The following is a 24007-nucleotide window of genomic DNA, read 5'->3' as shown; positions in this document are numbered from 1 at the left end:
TGTCAGATTTTCGGAATCCTCTGGTTTAACTTTTTGAATGCCTTGAAAAAATTTGCCTGGTGACCCCCATTTTTCTTTTTGTAAATCTTTTACATGTATAATAATAAGCCATCTGTAAAAGTCTTATAAAATTTTAATTATTTTTTAATAGTTTTTTAGAAGTTAAACTTGTCAATGATAAAGCTATGAAAAGTCAAGAGAGAATAGTTTCCCACCAAAATTTCAATGGCTAATATCTCGAAAACAAGCACGGTGACCTATGTATTTTATTTGCTCTTTGGATTCCTTTATTTATCCCCTATCAATATAAACTAGTGTTTTGAAAAGTTAATTATTTTGAAATTGAGAAGCGAACTCCCTTGGTACAAAGCGATTTGCTCCTATATTATCATGCAAGCAATGATGACATTTTGACACAAATATTGCTTGTGGTGAACCTTCAATAAACATTGTGTTCATCATTATGGTTTACCCATATGGGTAATTTTGTATAATAGTAATTAAAACAATGTTTGCTTCCGAACAGCAAATGTTAGAATTTGCATTTAATGAAGTTTTCAAGTACTTCTCTTGTATACTTCAAAGCAGTGATTGAAGGAATCTGCACATTACATATTTCAGAGGAAATTGTTTATCCCATCAAATTTTCTTCTTTTGTTAAAAACAATATTTAAATTTGTTGGCAGTCAATTAAAAAAACCAATAGATTTCTGTGAATTTTAGTAATTTAGATAGGTTGTACATGTGGAATATGATCTACTGTACCCTTACACAACACCTGAGAACACCTGAGGTTTTTGTTTAGGTTTGTGATGCTCAGTCTGTTTATATAGTGTTTTGTGGACTTGTAATTGTCACAGGTTTTCCTTTTTAGCCATAATTTAGTCAGTCTCTCTTTGACTTATGAGTTCCGATTCTTTCTTTGGTATCTTTCGCCTCTTTTAAAAACTGACAAAACATAGAAGCAATGACAAAGCTAAATTCTATTTGCTTGTGTGTATTTAGGTTGAAGGTAAACATTTTAACTAAGTAATGCAATTAAATTGGTTTGTTTTTGTAAACAAGTTACCTTGGTAACGCTTCCTGATTGAATATTGATTCATTAGGTAATATTGTGAAGCACCTTAAAAGGATTGATAATATGTCTTTTGTCATCAGGTTTATGGTAAAAGCTGATATTCATTATAGGGACATTTAATGTCAGACTGAAAGATGAAGTGCTTGTGTACATCATACATCAAAACAGTTAAGTATCAGGCTGTAAGTCAATCATACTTTTTATACCAGAGTCAACTTCTGAAACAAAGGTGGATTCATTTTATGCCCTACCTAGGGGCATTATCTTTTTCTGTCTGCGTGTTCGATTGTTCGTCTGTCTGTTCATCTATCCACTTCAGGTTAAAGTTTTTGATCAAGGTAGTTTTTGATGAAATTGAAGTCCTAAATCAATTTTAAACTTTAACACACATGTTCCCTGATCTTTTTATTTTAATGCCAAATAAGAGTTTTGACCCCAATTTCATGTTCCACTGAAGAAGAAGAAGATAGTGCGAGTGGGGCATTCGTTTACTCAGGCCAAATTTTGATTACTATAATCCAACAATACCCAAGGCAGGAACCTGATTGATGATTGTCTTGGTCTTCTAAGGAATTTTGTGTTGAAAGCTCTGGTCTTTGTAATTCTCTTTTTATTTTACAAACAACATGTCTAGACTTGTTGCGATTTAGGGCTTTTCTTTTTTACAAATTTTACAATGCCTTGAACTCAAAATCACATTTTTGTATAGATGATTGTAAAACGTTGATCTTGATAAATCAGGGTCTAAAAATCAAGACTTATTTCGGCAGAACAATAATCGTGTCCCATTGCAATATGTTTTCTGTGTTATTTGATTCCTGTTAAGTCCGTGTTTATAAGGATTTGAATATCTTAAAAATAGAAGTATTCCTGTTCATACATCAGGCTGTAAAACTGCATGAAAATTAATCATGCTCAATTCAGTATTCCCTTTTAGCATAATATCTATCAATTATATCATAAAACAGGTGTAAACCTATCAAAAATTTCATTATCAATGACGAAAAAATTGACTATCACAATAAAAAATCTTAAGGTGTATTTTAACAAGAGAAAAGATTTATCATTTTGTATTACGTCTTTTTGACATTAAGAGGAACACTGATCTTGTAATTCATTTCCTATCTGTTGAGATCATAGTTTCTTAAATTGCATGTAGGAATAGCATTATATATATACAGCATAGATTGGATTTTAGATTGTACAAAATGCATAAAGGATGACATACATACAAGGGGAAAGGTTAGTTTTCAGTTTACTGTTCTCTTCAAATTATTTCAAGATATAAATGATGTAATTTATAAGTTGTTTAAGTTGTTTTTATGAATTGAAAATACCAGGGATTGCTCCTGGCGTAAATATTTACTTAGAATCATTTGTGGAACCCAATGAAAAATCGTGAGTTCTGCTTTTGTAGTAGACAAATGCCTATGTTATTGTCATATCAGGACAAGCAGCTTTGTATTTGTGGCATTCTTTACATATGAAACAAAGGTAAGCCACACTTATTTTGATCAGACAAGAAGATGTCTCTGTTTAAATTGCATTTTTAGATTTTTATATGTTTATAGCAATATCATTAAAAAAAATAATCTTGTCCTTTTAAAGAAAATGGATTTTGGACATTCATTCATAATAGTCTTGAAAAGGGTATTTAGGAACCTTTTAAATTAGAAGAAGTGTGTCTTCTGTTGAACTTAGGCTACAATAGACACTATAGTCAAAGGAGATGATTTATTGTACTAACAGTTGTTCAGCAACTTGAGCTGTTGTTATTAGCTCACCTGGCCCGAAGGGCCAAGTGAGCTTTTCTCATCACTTGGCGTCCGGCGTCCGTCGTCCGTCGTCCGTCGTCCGTCGTCCGTCGTCGTCGTCGTCGTCGTCCGTCGTTAGCTTTTACAAAAATCTTCTCCTCTGAAACTACTGGGCCAATTTTTACCAAACTTAGCCACAATCATTATTAGGGTATCTAGTTTAAAAATTGTGTCCGGTGACCCGGCCAACAAACCAAGATGGCCGCCATGGCTAAAAATAGAACATAGGGGTAAAATGCAGTTTTTGGCTTATAACTCAAAAACCAAAGCATTTAGAGCAAATCTGACATGGGGTAAAATTGTTAATCAGGTCAAGATCTATCTGCCCTGAAATTTTGAGATGAATCAGACAACCCGTTGATAGGTTGCTGCCCCTGAATTGATAATTTTAAGGAAATTTTGCTGTTTTTGGTTATTATCTTGAATATTATCATAGATAGAGATAAACTGTAAACAGCGAAAATGTTCAGTAAAGTAAGATCTACAAATAAGTCAACAGGACCAAAATGGTCTGTTGACCCCTTTAGGAGTTATTGCCCTTAATAGTCAATTTTTAACCATTTTTCGTAAATCTTAGTCATCTTTTACAAAAATCTTCTCCTCTGAAACTACTGGGCCAAATTAAACCAAACTTGACCACAATCATCATTGGGGTATCTTGTTAAAAAATTGTGTCCGGTGACCTGGCCAACCAACCAAGATGGCCGCCATGGCTAAAAATAGAACATAGGGGTAAAATGCAGTTTTTGGCTTATCACTCAAAAACCAAAGTATTTAGAGCAGATCTGACATATGGTAAAATTGTTTATCAGGTCAAGATCTATCTGCCCTGAAATTTTGAGATGAATTGGACAACCCGTTGATAGGTTGCTGCCCCTGAATTGGTAATTTTAAGGACATTTTGCTGTTTTTGGTTATTATCTTGAATATTATTATAGATAGAGATAAACTGTAAACAGCAAAAATGTTCAGCAAAGTAAGATCTACAAATAAGTCAACAAAACCAAAATGGTCTGTTGATTTCTTTAGGAGTTATTGGCCTTTATAGTCAATTTTTAACCATTTTTCGTAAATCTTAGTTATCTTTTACAAAAATCCTCTCCTCTGAAACTACTGGGCCAAATTAAACCAAACTTGGCCACAATCATCATTGGGGTATCTAGTTTAAAAATTGTGTCCCGTGACCTGGCCAACCAACCAAGATGGCCGCCATGACTAAAAATAGAACATAGGGGTAAAATGCAGTTTTTGGCTTATAACTCTGAAACCGCAGCTTTTAGAGCAAATCTGACATGTGGTTAAATTGTTTATCAGGTCAAGATCTATCTGCCCTGAAATTTTCAGATGAATCTGACAACCTGTTGTTGGGTTGCTGCCCCTGAATTGGTAATTTTAAGGAAATTTTGCTGTTTTTGGTTGTTATCTTGAATATTATTATAGATAGAGATAAACTGTAAACATCAATAATGTTAAGCAAAGTAAGATTTACAAATAAGTCAACATGACGGAAATGGTCAATTGACCCCTTAGGAGTTATTGTCCTTTGTAGTCAATTTTTAACAATTTTCATAAAATTTGTAAATTTTAACTAACATTTTCCACTGAAACTACTGGGCCAAGTTCATTATAGATAGAGATAATTGTAAGTAGCAAGAATGTTCAGATGTACAAACACATCACCATCACCAAAACACAATTCTGTCATGAATCCATCTGCTTCCTTTGTTTAATATTCACATAGACCAAGGTGAGCGACACAGGCTCTTTAGAGCCTCTAGTTATTTTTAGCAAAAATATGCAATAATTGTCAGAAATACAAGACAGAAATAGAAGTACAGGAGTTACAATAAATTGAAATGGCATGTTGATCTAAAACTAACAATGTTTTGTTCAGTAGGCCTGACATATCAATCTGTACTGAACTAACCCAGGATTTAATAATGCTCAATAACTATTAAATAGTTTGCTGAGATCTTGAGCAGGAAAATTAGGCAGATCGCTTGTCTATTAAATCATCTGTGGGATCAATTTTCACAAAACACAATCTCCTTTCCAGACAGAATACATAGATTCAGATAATTTATTTAAGATCCCATTTTCACTGTCATTTTCTACAACCATTGATTCAGATCATTTATTTAAGATCCTACTTTCAGTGTCGTTTTCTACAATTTATGCTGTATACAGAAGAGCGATGTTTACTTTGGAATTGATTTTATTTATTTTTTGAAAAAGAAAAGGATTACGTCATCAAGTGGTGGTACTGGCATGTTTGTTCAAGATTGCAGCATTCATGTACAAACATTCATAATTCACATTTAGGTAGCATAGAAAGTTGTTTTTTTAATCACCACAATGTTTAAATTCTTTAATGATACATGTTATATTAGTATCAGGTATCTTTTGGTGCCTGTGTTATTAGTTTTGCTTCATTTAATGCACAAACCATACATATTTGTTTATGATTAATAAATGATTTATCTATGGTCAAGGCTCATGTTGGTGCACTAACTCCAATCTTAATTGACTAGGGTTGTCAGTTTCCTTATCAAAGGTCATGGTTTTCTCCCGGCACTCCTGCTTCCTCCACCAAGAAAAACTGGCGTCAATGAAATATCCCCAAAGTGGCGCTTTAAAGTGGTGTTAAAACACCAACAATCAATTTAACAATGGTCAAGTATTGAAGTCAGTATTGCTGTGGTGAAATAGCTTGATTCAGATGACTACCATTATGGAGAAATCAGGTTGGCTGAGACTAATTGCACTGACTCTTTCCCTAATGTTTCTTTAATCTTTAAAAAAGATCTTTAAAAAAGAAGCTGAATAAATCAGGGGAACTTTCAAAACTCATAAATATAGATAAACTGACAATGCCATTTGGATAAAATAGGGGATATTTATAAAGGGAGAGATCAAAAGCTATAAGTGAAAGAAAAATAAACAACACTGTGGCCAAAAATACAAATATCAGTCAACAAAGCAATACAAAGACAACTAAAGATTCAGCAATGGGGGTGATTACTGATTAGCTACGTGTTTCAGAATGGTGAGCAGGTCTTCTCAACTAGTTGCACCCATTCTGCTGTTCATGGCAAGTAAAATTTTGATAATGTCACAATTGAGAATAGGGAGACCATTTTGATTGTGACTACATGTACTACAGATAGAACATATCTGTGGTCATTTGTAACCCAGATTTTCCTTAATGTTTGCATCTGTAAAACTTTTTAAGGGATGATTTCAACATAACCATTAGGTGCTCTATTTCAGTGTTAGGAAATCATAATAAAAACTGCAAGAAATGGATTTGTGTGTAAACTTGAAGATGTATGAGGCATAAAGCCCCATATGCAGGCACTGTTGGAATGTTGCTACACAGAAGCAAAAAGTTCATAATGGGAAAATTGAAAGGATTAGTTTAGTCTTAACTGACCAACATTGCCAATTTCTAATTGTAAGTCAAGTTATGAAGCATACTTTACTATATGAAATTCTTTGTTTCAAAATAAAGTCACTAAATTTTGATTAGTCATCAAGCTTACATTCATATAGATTTTCAAGAAAATTCAGCTTCTCCACATTTTCTGTCATTGGTACTAATTCTATTGACATTATAGAACAGTTGAATGATTTTACAAGATCTATACTCAAATATGATAAAAAGTTATCAATTGAAAATTGTACATGTATATAGTTTGTCTAATTTCACCTGTCTTTCAGAGTCTAAGAGTACAAAAATAGCATTCAGTCCCAACAACGAATTTCTCTGAAAACAAAATTCTGTTTTATCATAGCAACCTGTCTATGTAATGCTTCTTTAACGCATGGACTTTATTCATGAGATAACAAATCAGTGGTTGTCCTTATTGTTTTTTGATCTTTAAGAATCTTTTCTTGATGGCAGATCAGCTAAATTTTTTCATTACTTGTCTAGACTAAGGAGTATTTAGAGATTGGCATACTATATAGACAATTTTCTATTAATGAATACCCATATGGGGATTTTTAGATTTTTGTTTTGGTCTACCCTCACCTTAAAAGTGGGGGCTTTATTGTAATTACCTTGTCTGTCTTACCATCTGTCAGTCCTTTCTTTTTAGAGGGGGGATGGAAGATGAGTTTCTCTCTCATTAAATGTGAATTTGTGGTCTAATTAGTTCATCAGTTGTGGCAAAATAGGTTTGACTTCTTACTTAATTGACAATGATGAGGGTGGTATAGGGTTATTTTCGTGCAAAGTGATCGCCGTGTTTTATTTAACGTTCAACATGTTTTTACTTTTTTATTTGACGTTCAGTCGTGCAAGACGGATGCCTTGTTCAACGTGTCCTGCTTATTTAATTTTACGTGCATCGTGATTTTCAAAGTCTTATTTTGCGTGCTCGGTTTTTTCAAATAAAATTCAAACACTTGGCAGGGATCGTCAAGAAATACCTTTTTAAAAGCCGTAAACCAATTATATCATAAAATGTGTATACTAAATCGGGAATATCAAGTAAAACAAAGAGTTAATATATACAAGAAGACAAATACTCAGTCACAAAAGGTTCACATAAAAGTATTTATTTTTTGTGAAACGTTCATTACAGAAAAATTTTCACGTTCAACGTGAAATTATGTCTTATTTCATGTTTTTTTTGGCAAGCACCCCCCTTTACAACCCTCAATGATTACCAGTTCTCCACCAATATCAACTGGCTGCTATGATATAGCCAATGTAGCTAACAAGCATTTAGTATACCAAACATCTCACGTTTTTCATATGACTGTATCCTTACTATCTTACTGGAAGATTCTGTTGTAAACATTTGTGTACTGTGTGATCTATCATTAGTTGTGTGCCAGTAACCTTCACCTAATTATATACTGTAAACACAATGAAAGGGTGGACTCAGACAAATGCCAGGAGATGGGGAATGATAAACAGTTATCATTGTCAATTAATGTAAATCATCATTATATCATTTGATCTGATAAAGGGCAGATAACTCCTGTTTCCTGTCAATTACATACCATAACAAGCAATTTTAATTTTACATATCTTTAGGACAGTGACTTGTTGACAAGTAAATTTGACTAAATGTGTTTCATTATTATTGCCCCTTGTGATTATTGTAAATTTTACTGATGTTAAGTCACCCACTCATTTTGCTGAAATAGTTGTATAAATGTTGAATTTTTTATTTTCCTAATTTCCGTACATAAGTGGAGACGTTATTTTGATTTGTTCATTCATTAAATGTTTTTTACATTACTTTAAAATGTTCAACTATATAAAATAATAATATTTCCTTGCAATGGATTCATCTGAAACAAAAATAATGATATTTCATTGCAATGGGTTCATCTGAAACAAAAATAATGATATTTCATTGCTATGGGTTCATCTGAAACAAAAATAATGATATTTCCTTGCAATGGGTTTATCTGAAACAAAAATAATGATATTTCCTTGCAATAGGTTCATCTGAAACAACTATGCATGTGCACTATAATTCACAAGCTTGACCTTCACTTTCTATTTGACATGTACAAGTGCATTTTAAAAGTACGAATTTTGATTGATTGTAACAGAAGAAGTTTCTTTTTCTCTTTTTTTCATCTCTACTTTTCAATTTTGTGTGGATTTAAAATCAGATATACATCTTTATCATATATACATAATGTATTTATCTGCTAACATATACAAAAAGCACTTAAAGTTTATGCACTGAACTTGGCAAGCTGAAATATATGCAAGTTCTTCATAGTTCTGTTTTAATTTTCACACATTTTGTACATGGCTCTTATGTAATATTGTTAACAAATAGGGTGGAATTTCACTTAAATCAAATAGTTTAAATGTAAATCAATAAAATTTAACTGCTGCACTAAATGAATTTAAACCTTTTTAATTTAAAATTTCATACTTCTTTAAAGTTTTTCTCTCTTGTATGATGTAAGATAATTACATATAGCTTAACAATTATGTTTGAAATAAGAACTGTTTGTAAAGGTTAAAGGGAAATGTTTGGATGATGACGTGAAATATTGAATCTTTTTTAGGGAAAGAAGGATTTTCTAAAAAGTATATCCTTGACAATGGTAGATAGCACACATATTGCAGTTTTTTACCTGCTTTTATGGAATTATTTGAGTTGTATTCCTTTTATGGAATTATTTGAGTTGTATTCCTTTTATGGAATTAGTTGAGTGGTTTTCCTATTTTCCTAGACTTCAAAACAGTCTTTTTGTTGCAAAATTTACCTAAATTGTGTAATCAACATCTCCTGCAGACCATGAAGAACTATGTACATATATTGGAATTTTCAACCTATTATTATTGAGTTGTTTGAGGCATTTTTGTCTTTGCTTATTGTTGAAGGCTGCAATGATCTTAAGACATATAGATACATGTTTTTACTTTTTTTTATCTGTTTTGTCTTTGTTTAGCATTTATACCACATTTCTTTCTTTAATATACCGTATATGTTGTTCTAAAATATCATCAACAAGATATAGCATTTTTGTGCTGATGTGGTGTAAAGCAGTTACCAATCAAATCAATCAATCAATCTAAATATTTTCCTTTTGTAATTACAGGTAGACAGATGTTAGTGAACAGCACAAAATGAAGAAACTACAGCTATCAAAGTGCCTGGGACATTTATTATTACGTTTAATACTTTTATTATTTTGGAGTTGCAAGGGTTTAGCTCAGAGCTCATCGTCATTATTTTCATCAACACCGTCATCAGTATCATCTATAGTTTCATCTTCATCGTCAGATGTATTGCCTTCTTCATGGACATTCGTTGGGAAAGGATATATAGCAGTGTATCCCGCAATATTTTCAAATCAAAATCCAGATTACAAATTATCATTCCGGACTAGAAACTCAAATGCAGTTATTTTTTGTCATATTCTAAAGGAAGTTAAACAAACGGAGCATTTGTCAGTGGAAAGTTATGAATTTTGTGGAGAACTACACAAAGGATCATTAAAAATTACATACAAGTTAAATAGAAATACAGAAACTTTTGTCATAGGAAAAGGTAAGATTGTGTACAATTTTTTAGATGACATCTGTATGCATTTAATGTACATGTATAACAAAATCCATTTTTATACCTCACTTAAGGGAATTATGTTTTTCGGTCTGTGCGTCTGTTTGTTCTTTTTGGTTATAGTTTTTGGTCAAGTTAGTTTTTGATGAAGTTCAGAAGTCCTATCAACTTGAAACTTAGTACACATGTTACCTATGATATAATTATGCTAAATTAGAGTTTTGACCCAAATTTCACATTTTATGGAACATAGAAAATGATAGTGCAAGAGTGGCATCCATGTACTATGGAAACATTCTTGTTTATAAATTTATATTGAGTTTAATGGTACAAGATTGACATTTTCCCTTAGAAATTTTGAAACTTTTATCAGCTGTAATTCTTATTCTTGATTTTTTTTCTTGATTTTTTTTTCAAATTTGCTTGGACAGGCAAATTTTATTGTGTATCTTCACCACAATTTGCAAAACTATCTGCAAAATAAAACAAAATAGCCAGAAATAGAAAGTTTTTTTATTAGTTCTAAAAAAAAATGTGAAGTAGTAATTAGAATAAATGTTATTATGGCCCAACAATACTTGTGATTTGATCTTGGCAGGCAATATTTTGCTTTATGGATAGGTTAAAAAATGATTTATAATTCATAGAAAATGATATTTTAATGTACCATACAGTATGTATCAGATTATAATTAGTTTTTTTATAGTTGTCAGGCAAATTATATAATAGCGGTGTTACATGTATATCAATATGTAATTTTCCATTAATAACCAATGTATTGATCACCAATTTTAAAACGTCGGTAGAAGTGTTTTTACGTAAACCGTAAACAGATCAATTTTTAAAAATGAAGCTTATAATTAGCATTTAAATGAAAATATTGTGTTTCCTTGCTAAATTTATTATTAATCATGCCAAGAAAAATTATACATCATCACCGATTTATATCATTTTAGGTAAAGGACATTTGATCTCTTTATACAAATACAGTTTTGAATGAATATTTCTGTATTTTAGATTTTTAATTGACATGTTAAAATACCATCTGATTCTGTGCTCAAACTTGAATTTCATAAACAATGCATCAAATATTATAGTATTTGTGAGGTGAGCTATTTATTAACATCAACAACAAAAAGTTTAAATTCTGAACATAAATGGTGGTTAAGTCAGTTAGATAGGTCTAAGCACAAAAATGAGTTGTTTTTAGCTCACCTTTCCAAAAGGAAATGTGAGCTTTTGCCATCACTTGGCGTCCGTCGTCGTCCGTCCGTCGTCGTCGTCGTCGTAAACTATTTCAAAGATCTTCTCCTCTGAAACTACTGAACCAATTCAAACCAAACTTCATCTGATTGATTCCTAGGGTATCTAGAATAAAGTTTGTGTTTTAATTCCCATTTAATCAAAAAACATGGCCTCCATGGCTAAAAATAGAACATAGGGGTAAAATGCAGTTTTTAGCTTATAACTCAAAAACCAAAGCATTTAGAGCAAATCTGACATGGGTAAAATTGTTTATCAGGTCAAGATCTATCTGCCCTGAAATTTTCAGATGAATCGGACAACCCGTTGTTAGGTTGCTGCCCCTGAATTGGTAATTTTAAGGAAATTTTGCTGTTTTTGGTTATCATGAATATTATTATAGATAGAGATAAACTGTCAACAGCAAAAATGTTCAGCAAAGTAAGATTTACAAATAAGTCAAGATGACCGAAATGGTCAGTTGACCCCTTTAGGAGTTATGGCCCTTTATAGTCAATTTTTAACCATTTTCCGTAAATCTTAGTTATCTTTTACAAAAATCTTCTCCTCTGAAACTACTGGGCCAAATTGAACCAAACTTGGCAACAATCATCATTGGGGTATCTAGTTTAAAAATTGTGTCCGGTGACCCGGCCAACCAACCAAGATGGCCACCATGGCTAAAAATAGAACATAGGGGTAACATCAGTTTTTGGCTTATAACTCAAAAACCAAAGCATTTAGAGCAAATTTGACGAGGTTAAATGGTTTATCAGGTTAAGGTCTATCTGCCCTGAAATTTTCAGATGAATCAGACAACCGATTGTTAGGTTGCTGCCTCTGAATTGGTTATTTTAAGGAAATTTTGCTGTTTTTGGTTATTATCATGAATATTATTATAGATAGAGATAAACTGTAAACAGCAAAAATGTTCAGCAAAGTAAGATTTACAAATAAGTCAAGATGACCGAAATGGTCAGTTGACCCCTTTAGGAGTTATGGCCCTTTATAGTCAATTTTTAACCATTTTCCGTAAATCTTAGTTATCTTTTACAAAAATCTTCTCCTCTGAAACTACTGGGCCAAATTTAACCAAACATGGCCAAAATCATTATTAGGGTATCTAGTTTAAAAATTGTGTCCGGTGACCCGGCTAACCAACCAAGATGGCCGCCATGGCTAAAAATAGAACATAGGGGTAAAATGCAGTTTTTAGCTTATAACTCAAAAACCAAAGCATTTAGAGCAAATCTGACATGGGGTAAAATTGTTTATCAGGTCAAGATCTATCTGCCCTGAAATTTTCAGATGAATCGGACAACCCGTTGTTGGGTTGCCCCCCCTGAATTGGTAATTTTAAGGAAATTTTGCTGTTTTTGGTTATTATCTTGAATATTATTATAGATGTAGATAAACTGTAAACAGCAATAATGTAATGCTTGGGGTATACAATGTTTTTTTTATACTTTCATCATAAATTATATTATGAACACGAGACAAACGAGACATTTCAGTGTGTCCACTCTTGTTTTTGCTTTTGAAGAAGATATGACAGAATCGAAGAACCATTTATATAAATTGAAAACCCAAAATAATCATTCATGGAAGATTTAAGCAAAAAATTTAAGGTGAGCGATTCAGGCTCTTGAGAGCCTCCTGTTTTCAATACTCAGGTGATCACAGTTTTTTATACGACCACAAATATTGAAAATTTTTTGGTCATATATTGGTATCACGTTGGCGTCAGCGTCGTCGTTGTCCGAATACTTTTGGTTTTCGCACTATAACTTTAGTTTAAGTAAATAGAAATGTATTAAATTTAAACACAAGGTTTATGACCATAAAAGGAAGGTTGTGATTGATTTTGGAAGTTTTGGTCTTAACAGTTTAGGAATTAGGGGCCAAAAAGGGCCCAAATAAGCATTTTCTTGGTTTTCGCACTATAACTTAAGTTTAAGTAAATAGAAATCAATGAAATTTATACACAAGGTATATGACCACAAAAGGAAGGTTGGGATTGATTTTGTGAATTGAGGTCCCAACAGTTTAGGAATTAGGGACCAAAAATGGGCCCAAATAAGCATTTTTCTTGGTTTTCGCACCATAACTTTAGTATAAGTAAATAGAAATCTATGAAATTTAAACAAAAGGTTTTTGACCATAAAAGGAAGGTTGGGATTGTTTTTGGGAGTTTTGGTCCCAACAGTTTAGGAATGAGGGGCCCAAAGGGTCCAAATTAAACTTTGTATGATTTCATCAAAAATTGAATAATTGGGGTTCTTTGATATGCCAAATCTAACTGTGTATGTAGATTCTTATTTTTTGGTTCCGTTTTCAAATTGGTCTACATTAAGGTCCAAAGGGTCCAAGATTAAAGTTAGTTTGATTTTAACAAAAATTGAATCCTTTGGGTTCTTTGATATGCTGAATCTAAAAATGTACTTAGATTTTTGATTATTGGCCCAGTTTTCAAGTTGGTCCAAATTGGGGTCCAAAATTAAACTTTGTTTGATTTCATTGAAAATTGAATAATTTGGGTTCTTTGATATGCCAAATCTAACTGTGTATGTAGATTCTTAATTTTTGGTCCCGTTTTCAAATTGGTCTACATTAAGGTCCAAAGGGTCCAAAATTAAACTAAGTATGATTTTAACAAAAATTGAATTTGTGTGCTTCTTTGATATGGTGAATCTAAACATGTACTTAGATTTTTGATTATGGGCCCAGTTTTCAACTTGGTCCAAATCAGGATCCAAAATTATTATATTAAGTATTGTGCAATAGCAAGAAATTTTCAATTGCACAATATTCAGCAATAGCAGGAAATCTTCAATTGCACAATATTATGCAATAGCAAGAAATTTTTAAATGCACAGTATTGCACAATAGCAAGAAATCTTCAATTGCATAGTATTGTGCAATATCAAGTATTTTCAATTGCACAGTATTGCACAATAGCAAGAAATATCTAATTGCACAATATTGTGCAATAGCAAGAAATATCCAATTGGAGTTATCTTTCTTTGTATAGAATAGAAGTTGAATCAACTTAAATCATTGTTTTATACACTATACAATGTATATTCACTTTTACTACCAACTGATAAATTAAAACAATCTTTACCATTCAGTGATAACAAGCACTTTTTTACATTTTAATATTTTATGATGTATTTAAATGAGTAGTTATTGTTGCAAACTCCATTAGAAATTTGAATTGAGATCAGTTTTAGAAAAAGGGAAAGGGGGGTGTGAAAAAAAAATGGGGGGGGGGTTAAATTTTTCTTATATCAGATTTCATAAATAAAAAGAAAATTTCTTCAAACATTTTTTCAACAGCATAGTGAATTGCTCAAAGGCAAAAAAAAAAATTTAAGTTCATTAGACCACATTCATTCTGTGTCAGAAACCTATGCTGTGTCAACTATTTAATCACAATCCAAATTTAGAGCTGAATCCAGCTTGAATGTTGTGTCCATACTTGCCCCAACTGTTCAGGGTTCAACCTCTGCGGTCGTATAAAGCTGCGCCCTGTGGAGCATCTGGTTATGTATTCAATTTACATAATATTACAATAACATGTACAGTAAACTTTGGTTCTTAACATTCCACCATTTAAATACAATGTTTGTAATAAGTCTCCTCTAATTATCTGTTTCTAGAGAATAGTATTCTTATGACAGTTATGTCCCAGCAATCAAATATAAGGACACTATCAATCTTTGAATTTGTAAAAACAATGAGAGATGTGGTATGATTGTTATTACTAAGACTTCTATCCACCAGAGACCAAAGGATGTTAATGTAAGCAATCCATAAAAGTTCAACTAGAGCAAAACTCATTTTGTATAGTAAGCTATAAATGCCCTGAAATGACAAAATGTGAAACAATTCAAGATTAGCCTTTATTGTTTTCATTTTATTTAAGGTTTATATAGAAACTTCTTTTTTTTTAGTCAATCTATTATTATAATTTGACTTATGCTTCATCACGAATAATGCCTTGGTGGCCCAGCTAGTCTGTGAACACTGAGGTTGAATCCTTTATGTGGCATTTGTGCATGACACCAAACTTAAATGACTGAATCGTCAGTTTTCCTACTGAAGGCTGGTGGTTGTCTCTGTATACTGCAGCTTCCACCACCAATAAAATATTACCACCATGACATAGTGCTGAAAGTGTTGTTAGACACCAATAATCAATCAATCATCACTGATAGGAAGTACATAATATATGAATAAGGGGATGTAGGTAATATATCTCAATGACAACAACCCAATTTTCTTTATAACCATTTAAATATTTTCAGACTTGATCAGCATGTCATTTTGTGGTACTACTGCATGCTTTTGATATTGTTTGGGCACTATGCAGGAGTGGATTTGCAAATTCTAAATTAAAATGTATTACATGTACAGGACGTATGCACAGGGCACCATATTTTATCTGTGCAAAAACTTAATACTAGCTTTAGATATAAACAAGAAGATGTTGTGGTATGATTGCCAATGAGACAAATCTTCACAAGAGTCCAAATGACACAGAAATTAACAACTGTAGGTCACTGAACAGCCTTAAACAATGAGCAAGGCCCATACTGTATAGTCAGCTATAAAAGGCCATTAAATGACAAATGTAAAACAATTCAAATGAGAAAACTAACTGCCTAATTTATGTACAAAATAATGAACAAAAAACAAATATGTAGCGATTTATGGTTATGTTTGAATTTGAGTCTTTTAATTAATTGTATTTAAGTTGCATTTCTATTTGGACATTTAACATTTTTATTTATAAAACAAATGGTTTTCAAGCTATTTTTGGACTAATATATCTAAGTAACAAACTTTAATTTGCCAATTTGTCAGTTATTTATTTTTATGTATCTTGCTAATCAATAGAGTATGATTAAATTGAATTCTGTATTTCCCCCATGAGACAAACACAGATGCATAATAGTTAGGTTTATTGCAATTCTCTTGCATACAAATTGTTGATTTGGTTCTTGTCCAGAACAGTGTTTGCAGTGTTAAGTGCCACATAAAAAACAAAGATGAGATATTTGGTATGTTTTACTGGACAAATTTCAATAGAAATCATGCCTTTGCATTAATTAGTACATAGATATTGACTATAATTATTGATGAGTTTCAGATTAAAATGAAACCGAAATAGTATACCAGTGTATTTGTTTGTAAAGATTATAAGGAAACTAATTATGATATTGAAAATCAAACGAACGTACCTATACTGACAGACAAAAATAATACACCAGTAAATAGGTTAAATCCATCCCTAGTCATAAAACCTAATTTATTTGAAAGAAAATTTAGAAGATTAATTATTAACTAAAAAAGAAGAAAGGGCACTGAGGTTATTTAAAAGAGAAATTGGGAGATTAATGTACAGTTCATATAGAACAGTGGAGTTCCTTAGGGAATGTCATAGAAATAGCCCTAAAAATCCATAATAAAAAATAGTCAAAGCCAAGTTAGTTTTATGTACAAAAAACTTGATAATACAGAATATAATGAATATGTAAGCTTAGGCTTTATAAGCTCTCACATAAAACTTATCCGTTATATGCTTAGAAATAAAATGCTGCCAGAAAATAACAAATAAAAAACAACATATTCAGGAAATACAAAAGTGAGATCAATGCTGAATGAATGTAAATAGAGTAATCTATTCCATGCAATTATTCTCATGCAACCGGATGCATTATTTTCTGGTATGGCCATTTTACAAGAAATTGTTGTTTTTAATGCACAGGATGTCATAATTTCTGGTGTAGCCATTTTACAAAAAAGAATTGATTCCAAAAGCATCAGGAAGCAATAATTAATGGTGTAGCCATTTTCTAGATTTTTTTATCAATATGTTTTTATCCTTTCTGAGTTCCTAATCCTTTCTTTAAGTAATGTAGAAATGATTTAATCCCCTTGCATTACAATAATGGAAAACAGGAATCAATGAATTCTCGATTCACACTTGATAAGGAATCAGAATCAGCCAAAAAAATTAGAGGTTGCCATTGAGATAGATAGACTAAAGATCACTAGAAGATAAGCCCTTAATTATTGCCCCTGTAAAATAAGAAACTGTTAATTAGAATTTAAAGTGTTTACAGTTCTCTAAATTTTATTTCCAACCAAGTAATTCAACAGTACTCTAGTACTAACAAGTTTTTTTTCCATTTAAGGTGGTACCTAACACTACAGGGAGATAACTCTATAAAATCAGCTAAACGTTTTAATTACATTGTGTTGTAAAGGGAATATTAAGCTTCTCAATGATCAAAATTTGTGTTTTTCAAACTGCTATATAACCAGTGTAATTTTTTTGATAAAAAGGTTGGTTCAAAATTTTTGAAATTTTGAAATTTTTGTTAAAGGGTCAAAGTCAATACTTTGTCAAAATTTAATAAAAATTAAACGAGCCAAATTAATTTTAGTGAAAGTGTTGGGTACCACCTAAAGGTTCCCTCAAGAATCCATTTTGTTTCAGTAACAATGGAGTGGTCAATACTTGCTGTGTTGTGTTAGAATGTTTAAGTCATTTACAAAGTTTTTAATTATAGTTTGTTATTTTTTCAGCACTAAATGATGATAAATGGCATTCATTAGAAGTACAACTCCTGTCCTCTGGTGACCTTTTAGTGACCTTAGATGATGTTTCACAGTCTGAGCCTTTGAGTAGTCCAGTATCAGTATTAGATTGGAATACATTATCATCAGTTATTATATTTGGAGGTATGGACTAGTCCAAAGGAAGTCAGTGGCTCTTTTCACAAAAAATCTTAAGACACACACATTTCAGTATAACTTTGAATCAATGTTAATCTTAAGATTTTTTGTGAAACTTGACTCAGTACTTTTACAAAATGTTACTGCCTATATTTCAGTATTCTTTACACTATAAGACATACATGTGTTAACCAATTGTCTCCAACTTCACTTCAGTCCATTATCAAGAGCTATTGAAATAATTGTAAGGTACAGAAATACAATTGACCAGCACCAAGAAAACTATTTGACATGTATACAACATGTTTATATATGGTTTCTGCAATAAACACACTCAAATTTCTATATCTTGTCTTACTGAGTTCAGTATAAAAATATGGAGATGTGTTATAAATGTTCACATGACTTGGAAGTAAACAATTTTATGTTCCATTTCACCCTTCAACAATGAGCAAAACATTTACTGTATAGTTAACTTTAACAGGGTAAATGTGAAGCAGTTCAAACGAAAAAAATATCGATTCATGTTAAAAAAAAATATGGCAAAAAGCAACCAACAACAACCACTGAATAACTAGCTCTTGACTTAGGACATACACATAAAGTATTTCTGGGTTAAACATCTTGTGAGCACTTAACCTTCCCCTAACCAGCGACAGTGGATTAACAACCCATCTTAAGATCAAACTATAAACATCAGTTGGAAAGGGATGGACTCATCAAATCAGGATGGAGCACAAAAACAACTTATACAAAGACAAAAGAAACAAATTATGTATTGAAGAAGAGCTGAAGTCTCATAGTAACTGAAAGCTAGTTCAAAGCCAATTACAAGTAATAAATACATCATGCATTCCTTGACTAAAATATCAATCATTACACTTCCAATTTAGTATAAATTAGCATAAAAACAAACTCATTTATTTAACCTTATCTGTGATTTTGTCATATTCACATAGCCTTGTGTCAGTTTTCTTTCAATTTATCAATTGGTTATTTGTATTTCTTTATGAATTATATATTTATAAGATAGAGCTGAAGAGTCCCTAAGTATAGTTTTAGTCAAATGAAACTGCTATGATACTGTAACAATTCTTGTTCTTTGAAAGTGTCTGATTCCCTTTTCTTACCCCTCAACTGAAAATGTAGCATTTTAGTTAGAGTGGATAAAACAGATTCTGAGGTATGAGATCCTAGTCATGTTCTATAGTCACCTATTAAATTTGGGAAACTTTCATCGCAAGATTACTGAAATCATATTTTTCATCATATTCTCTTGTGGATTTATCAATGCTTTTTTTGAGAAGGTTTCTTTAAATATATTAGTTCAGGCAGAATTTTGTTATCTTTCCTGTCTACCAATTACTTTCCTATTTTTGATAATTATACAATGACTGAAAATTAAATCGGCATTGGTATGATCTTGTGCATCTGCATCTGAAGTTTTATTTATATTTTTAGAAATTCAAAGGAAAATTGATTTTTTACAAACTTATGTAATCTCAAAATTGTTATATATATTTTCGTATTATATAATTATGATATATTTTCATTTATATGATGTAATTATAATGCTTTTAAGAATTGATTTATGGTTACACTTTTAATGATTGCTGAGATAATACATTTAAATTGTTTAGAACCAGCAAGCATACAGTGATGATTACATTTAATTTGATAAATTAGCATTGCAATGGTATGATTTTTGGCAAAGTTTTTCAAAGTGCTTCATCCACAACTTTTCTTCCAGTAATTTCCCATGGGTATGAAACAATGGAGGTGTGGGGTTAACTTAAATGAAAAAGCAACCCAACAACACAAAAGAAATAATGATATCTACTGTTGCCATGACCAAATTTTTTTCATGATTATAACCACCATTACTTTGACAGAATTTCTAAATGGCCACATCATCTATGTCTGAATTTCTTATTAGCTACAACTACAATGATAGAATTTGATTTCGACTGATGAGCTTTATTAGAATTTGATTTCGACTGATGAGCTTTATTATTCCTTCGGTATCTGTTGCCTTTTTTATATGTTTATTAAACTGATTTGATATATTTCATGCATAAATCATTTATTTTACTTATCATTTGGAACTGACTTCACAATGGTTTTTACATAAATTATTTATCTAAAAGTCTCAATTTTTTACATCTAACATTATTTGTTTGTTTAGGAAAAGGTACTGAATCTCAAGATAATCTGTATAGTGGATGTTTAAAGAATCTCCAAATCTTAGACGGCAATAGGACATATAACAATATAAATCAGCCTGAGGTTACTGGTATTGTAGAGACAGGATGCCAGGATAAATGTTTAACAGGGAACCAGTGTAATGCTGAAACACCTTGTACTAATTTCTACTCCCATGTTAAATGTGACTGTTTTGGTACCAATTTGCAGGGACCATTCTGTAATCAGTCAGGTATAAAGCAGTATAATTATACATACTATAGGGGAAATATTGATCAAAAGCTGTTCAGATAAATCTGTTTGTTGCCGAAATATTTAATTAAAAGTACAGTGATAATAGTTAGTTCGGGTACTATAAAAGTTAATATAAACATATTGTGAACAGATGTTAGCAAGTTTGAAGTGTAAAAAGAATTCCCATGCTTTTGTTACAAGTTTTACTTAATGATGATGGCTCAAATTCAATCACAGATGTTAAAATCAACTGTTAAAAAACAACAGCAATTTATTTAAAGAACTTCAAATTTCAATTATTGATAACAGAGTTGTCTCCCCTTTATGAAAATTATAAGACTGACAAAGTTGTCTCCCCATTATTAAAATTATAAGACTAACAGAGTTATCTCCCATATATATTTCAGGTACTACTAAAATCACACTGAGAGGATATGAATGGATTACTTATCATCTTTATGATAAACCAAGTGACAGAGTCTTCTCAGACAACAATAAGTTCAGTTTACAGTTCAGGGTAAATTTTAAAGAATTATCTACCACAGAGAAAAGCAGCTGTTGAAAATATGCCTTATTTATTACATTGAATTTTCATATCTATCTCTAATTTATATTGTAAATTCAGAAATTTTTGCTATGATTTTATTATTGCGAATAATGCGACAGGGTTATAATTGCAATAATTTGAACTAGCATTTAGAAATTCTTTATATAAATTAAAAAGGATTTTTCTCAATATTGCAAAGATTGAAATCACATTTTAGTTTAGAATGACAAAATCGCAAAAATAAATGCACACAATAATTTCTGAATTTACAGTAATGTAAAACATTTAAGAGATTATTTTAAACATTATGAAAGTAAATATGACAACATCTAGAGACATAGATAGGTCAATGACAAAATACAGATTTCATGAAGTGCATTTCATCTTAAAAATAATGGCCTTGTAGTGAAGATGAGTACCTTCAAAGACTTCAGTTTAATCATATGTCAATGTTAATAACTTTTATTTTTTTTTGGAATTAGTGAAAAGGGATTAAGAAATATCAGTCAAATGCTATTTGTTACTTTGATTTCTCTTTATATCTGATTTGTCTGAAAATATGTTGTTTGGCTGTAGAAAAAGTACTATGACATCAGTTTGTTCTGTTACAGTCAGATAGAGGCTCAGGTGTCCTGATATATGCCGTTGGTACCTACCCACATGACAGTCATGTGATAGCTTCAGTTCATGAGGGTGTAGTTACAGCCTCAGTTGGGTTCCAGCAAGATGTCACATTAGAGGCTAAACTTGGTTTTGCTACAGATGACTTCAGGTAAATATGGATACATGAAACATTGGTGGTTATGGGTACATAGTGTACTAACAAAATGGTTTGGAATAATTGGAGTTTTGCCTAAGTTCCTAATAAAATTGTGATGTGTGTTATGCATTTAAAAGTAACATTCTCAAAACTTTTCCTTGAAATGTTTGTTGTTTTTTGGTTAATCATTTGTATCTCTAACTTTTGTTAAAAACTATAACATAGTTAAATCATAGAAAAACAGTTTGGGAAAGGGTTTATATAGGTTGAGCCTTTATCCAATCCCTTTGTTTGAATGCTTAAACATTAAAATCTTTGAATTAAAACTCATAGAAAAACTATGGGGTTTAGATGATATAACCATTAATACTTTTCACTTATGAGACTAACTTTCCCATGACATATTTCATCAAGTATGCAGCCTTCTGTCCAAAACTTTGAGTTGAGTGTTTCCCGTGAAGGTAAATCCAGAACAGCCCTTGGGATGCATGAAATATATAAAAAGTTTTCATATTTTGACATTAGAGAGTTCGAATATTATATTATACAATTTTTGATAGATATATTTTTTTTTTAAGTTGATGAGTACGTTAGAAAAAAATCAACAACAACAAAAATCAAGGTTTGAGGGGATGGATTCAAATTGACTTCATGTCTCTTTAACAGAAAATATTACCACTAGCAGTCATCTTTGTTGATAATCACCATTGAAACATATGTTTAAATGCAATAAATTGACTCAGAACTGAATAATACTAAAATATAGATGGCATATCGTATATCTTCACACAAACATCAACATTCATTACCATCCCGTTGTGTTAAATCTTTACTGTTGTTACATACAAGACCATGATTTATAATTTACACAAGACTTATCTCGTCAGTATATTCAGTTATATGGTTTAAACTGTTATGATTATCTCCCCTTCCTAAACATTACACTCCTCCCTGTGTATATCAAGCAAGTGACAAATTCCATATTCTTTATGAATGTAAAACAGGAAAGGTACATGTTGTTCACTAACATACATCATAATCATTCTAGGCAGAAGGAAGGGTAAGGCAACATTCTCATCTTCCCTGCTTCATATTGCATGTTACCCTCGCATGATATATGTCTGCTTATAAAATCATGCTTTGATATATAAAGCATCAGCTGTTTCTTTTGTATATTGTGTAAACACAAATATAGTGGCATTTTCAAAAACCTATTATTATAGAATTAAATTTCCACAAAAAAAAAGTATTTATCTTATGGTTCCATATTCAGGAACTACTGGACTTTTGATTCAAACGAACATGTTCATCATAGCTATGAAAGTCATTGATGTAGGATCATGAAATAGTTTGTCTAACTTGCAGTAGACTGGCTTATAGCATATACATTTTTATCATTTTTTTTAACTACATTTTTATGCAAAATATGGCAGTTTTAGGTTGTTCATACTTTTTCCAATCCTTAAAGGCTATTGCATTTAAAAAAAAAAACACAGCCTAACAAACTTATCAAATTGTGTCTGGGAGCCAAGTTGTGCAATGGGTGGGCAATTAATTAATTAGTTTCTTTTGTTTTCAAAAGGGTAAAGTAATATAGTAGGATTGCATCATGTAAAGAGGTGACAAATTTAATGTTTTTTCATTGCTGATAGAATGAGAACAGTTCTAGGGATGTTTGCTATGGATCTTTTTCAACCTTTTCTTATAAATTTGTAGCCTCTCTTGTTTTTAGCTGGAAATGCCTTGAAATCATTTGCTTATCATCCTATTTATATAAAAGCATATATATTTAAAGCACATACATCTTAACTACACTTCTGACCTAATGTTTTAAAATTCTCAACATTTCTACTCAAATTTTTCACATTCTTTCAATCATTTCATTAAATTTCATTTATACAATGAATTTCTTTTTCAATCTAAAGCTTGAGTTTTCAAATGCTTGTCTTTGTATTTTATAAAACAAGCGCTAAGGCTTATCCTTATTTCTTTAATTTTATTTGATTGTTGATGGTTAATGCCACTTTAGGCACCCTTGACTTTATTATGGTGGCACATTTGTATTGGTGAAGGATGTTGAAGTATCTAGAGAGCAGGAAATCTAGCATTCCTGTAGTCTGATATAGTCAATTAAGATTTGAGTCTAACATAGTTTGCTTTGAGCAGAGATTGAATTTACAACACATCTTTTGTCATAATATCTTTCATTTAAACTACTTCTTTACAAAAATGTTATTATTTTGAATTTCTGTAGCAAATATCCCTAACACTGTTTTTATTAACCTTATTCTATCACACAATGTTAAATGTTAGTATTTAGTTTAATTCAGCATTTAT

The 24007-nt window shown here is 31.3% G+C and overlaps 1 protein-coding gene across 11 annotated transcripts in view; it reads left to right on the top strand.

The window, feature by feature from the left end:
* LOC143068172 (axotactin-like) overlaps positions 1–24007 on the top strand; it is a 108216-nt gene that overhangs the window by 42951 nt on the left and 41258 nt on the right. For 10 of the 11 annotated variants that reach the window (XM_076242082.1, XM_076242018.1, XM_076242032.1 and 7 more), the window contains 5 exons: positions 9475–9926; positions 17778–17933; positions 20113–20361; positions 20771–20880; positions 21522–21682. In XM_076242082.1, the coding sequence (XP_076098197.1) occupies positions 9503–9926; positions 17778–17933; positions 20113–20361; positions 20771–20880; positions 21522–21682 (1100 nt within the window). In that variant the 5' untranslated portion in view covers positions 9475–9502. Of the gene's footprint in view, positions 1–2198; positions 2321–9474; positions 9927–17777; positions 17934–20112; positions 20362–20770; positions 20881–21521; positions 21683–24007 lie in introns of those variants that run through there. The other variant, XM_076242066.1, reaches the window with a different exon arrangement.

Source organism: Mytilus galloprovincialis, chromosome 1 (genome assembly GCF_965363235.1).
Source record: "Mytilus galloprovincialis chromosome 1, xbMytGall1.hap1.1, whole genome shotgun sequence".
Classification (NCBI taxonomy): domain Eukaryota; kingdom Metazoa; phylum Mollusca; class Bivalvia; order Mytilida; family Mytilidae; genus Mytilus; species Mytilus galloprovincialis.
Note: the sequence above shows the minus strand (reverse complement) of the source record. Positions and strands in the feature narration are given on the sequence as shown.